The sequence below is a fragment of the Elephantulus edwardii genome, unplaced genomic scaffold (assembly GCF_000299155.1).
Source record: "Elephantulus edwardii isolate Elephantulus edwardi_28Jun2011 unplaced genomic scaffold, EleEdw1.0 scaffold00431, whole genome shotgun sequence".
NCBI classification, from domain to species: domain Eukaryota; kingdom Metazoa; phylum Chordata; class Mammalia; order Macroscelidea; family Macroscelididae; genus Elephantulus; species Elephantulus edwardii.
In genome coordinates, this window is record NW_006400181.1 from 634417 (window position 1) to 637238 (window position 2822).

The 2822-nt window shown below is 35.5% G+C and overlaps 1 protein-coding gene across 1 annotated transcript in view; it reads right to left on the reverse strand.

The window, feature by feature from the left end:
• Nucleotides 1–488: 488 nt before the first annotated feature.
• The window catches only part of LOC102874324 (olfactory receptor 4A15-like), a 13981-nt gene continuing 11647 nt past the window's right edge, over nucleotides 489–2822 (reverse strand). Inside the window, exon 3 of the mRNA XM_006902612.1 lies at nucleotides 489–508. Within this exon, the coding sequence (XP_006902674.1) occupies nucleotides 489–508 (20 nt within the window). The remainder of the gene's footprint in view (nucleotides 509–2822) is intronic.

Genomic DNA, 2822 nt, shown 5'->3' on the forward strand with positions numbered 1-2822 from the left:
CTATCCCTTGGAAAGGGACATAATGTTTGGAATATGGAGGGTCGGTGAAAGAAAGAAAACCCTTAAGTAGATGAATTGACACAGTGACTACAGCAATGGGCTGCAGAGTGTGTCTGAGGTGATGGAGATGGCACTGGATGAGAAAGCATTCAGGTCTGTTGTTGATAGAGACACTAGGAGTCATACTTGACCCAAAACCAGCTAACAATCGCAACAGTTCTTTTTAAGTGACACACACTAGGAAAAAGAATTAATTTTTTTCTTTTTTTCCCTCTTTTAAGTACAATTTAAAAGTACTTTGCCTTTTTGATAGTTTTAATCTGTCAACAGCACCCTAGAAAAAAGAGGGGAAATCTTCCATGCAATTTATAGCCTCTGGAGGGTCAGGCCCGAGTCCATTCTAATTCAATGGCAATTTGAGTGAGTGAGTGAGTGAGTGAGTGAGTGAGTGAGTTACTTGAATGATGGTTTTGGTAACCCACAGGCACCTAGTCATTAAATTCTGTACCTAAAAAAGCAAATTCAAGTACATAATTTCCCAGAAAAAGTAAATAAAGCAAGTTCTTCACAGATAGTAGAACATTTATATTCATATTTCATATTTAAACTCAAAGACCAGAAGTCCCCATCAAAATAATAACCTTCCATCTCTTCAGACACACCCAGGAAATCAGTACTTTTCACAAATCCCTACTAGCAATGAGAAACACATGTTAACTCAAAAATGCAGCGAGAAAACATCTACAGGACTAGATGGCAATTAAAGAGTTTCCCACTTGAACACAAATTGAGCTTCCAAAATCTCTTGAGTTATTCTATCAGGAATAATTATTCCATTTATATATGTTGACACTGTCTGGCTTTTTGCATCACCAACGCTTACATTTAAGATCATACAATTAATGTAAATTAGCCTGTCGGAATATTTGGAACAAATTCTACTGAATTAATCCCTTCTGGACAGCTGCTTTCCTAGATAGACTCTCAGGAGAAAAACAAAGCAACAAAACAAAACACCTTGACTCTTTACAAGAAAAAGTAGCAATAACTAAATAATGTGAAAAGTCAATAACATGAAGAGAAAATTCTAAAATAAACTGAAGAATAACTTAGAAGATTTATTTTAGGAAATCTTTACACAGGGCCAGTAATATTCATACCAAAATGGAGAATCAGCAGCAGATTATTTTGCCCAACTATACACCTAGCAGAGGAAAGCTTCACTCTGAGTGTTATGGGGTCTCCGCCAGATAAATTCCAAAGTTCAGAGGCAGAGAACCTTAGAGCTTACCAACTAGGTGAAATTTACATTCAAACACTTGGAAAGATAGAAAGATAGTAAACACTTGAAAAACATTTACATTCAAACACTTGCTTACAACTTTGAAGTTCCTACAGTGAAGATGTTGTTGCCTCAAGCAGGGACCTGGGTCAGTAGGAATCCCAAGAATCTACTTTTCAAAAAAAAGCAAAAAAACTAGCAGTTAAATAGTCACAGCAGGACTGCTGATGATCTACTTCTAAAACATTAGTAGCATCCATGAATAAGTCACACCTTGAAGACTTATCTGCTCTTTCAAAAGAATGTGTCTTGTACCAATATTCAACTAAATCTTCAAATTGATTCTGCAGCTTGAATCAGCTAAAACTATAGCTATGTTCATGGTTCTTTTATGACAACATTGATGCATTTGGTATCCCTGAAGCTCTCTAGAATGTAAGGTTTAAATTTGTCGGCCAATAAGAAATATTTCTATATTCCACTTTTAGTAGATTTCAGTTATTTGAAACACAAAGTATCCTAACTGACACACACTGATTTTCAATGTTTAATATGCATATCAAATTAGATTCATTTATATATATATGTGTATGTGAGTATAGATTTTTGACCCATTGACACATGATTTTAATTTGGAAAGAGTCTAAGTTTTAGTTTTGCTAAGAGTTCATTACACTTTCAAAATGGAATTGAAAATTCCATAGGTCATACTTCCAACTATTAGAATCAGATAATTGATAGAAGTAATTTTACCTGGAAAGAAATTTTCTCTGAGACTTTAACATGTTGACACAAATAAATGAGTTAAAATTTGGAAATAGTCATACTCAAAAGTATGTTAACTCATTGCACACTCCTGGAAGCCCATTTAATACTTAATACCGTTTTCTAATATGACAATTAAAACATATCAATTCTTCTTTTTAAAAATTTTCATTATTCACCTTTGGTATTATTACTATTATGTGGTTAGTTATCTGTAGAATCATTCTGGTTCACTAGAGTTACTAGTGGTCATGGAGTATGTGTGAAAGGACTTGGCTACAATGCCTGAAAGCCGGCAAAGAATACCTAGAATGGATGGGGCTGAAAGCAGTCTCAGACTTCCTGGAGCAGGTGCCACCATGAAAGGAATCTTGAAATCTCTGTTAAACAAAGACTATTTTCTTATGTTCTTGATGCAGTTGTTTAGAGTGCAGTACCTTGTTCATGAATAAAAAAAGATGTTTTCTTGAAAACTCTTCATGTGATCTATGCTTTGTTTGATATTAATGTTTAAACATTTACCCACCCTATGAGATCATGTGGAGCCAAGCAAACTAAGTCTGCTGTTAGGGACCTCTCCAAAGTACTGAAGAGCAATGGTGTCTCTCTGGAGACTAAGGTGCATCCGATACAGGCCATCGTCTTTGCAATCACTTGTTATGCATCAGAGAGTTGGACAATGACCAAGGAGGACAGAAGGAGAATTGATGCCTTTGAGCTGTGGTGCTGGAGAAGAGTATTGAGAGTACCATGGACTGCTAGGAAAACAAACAGA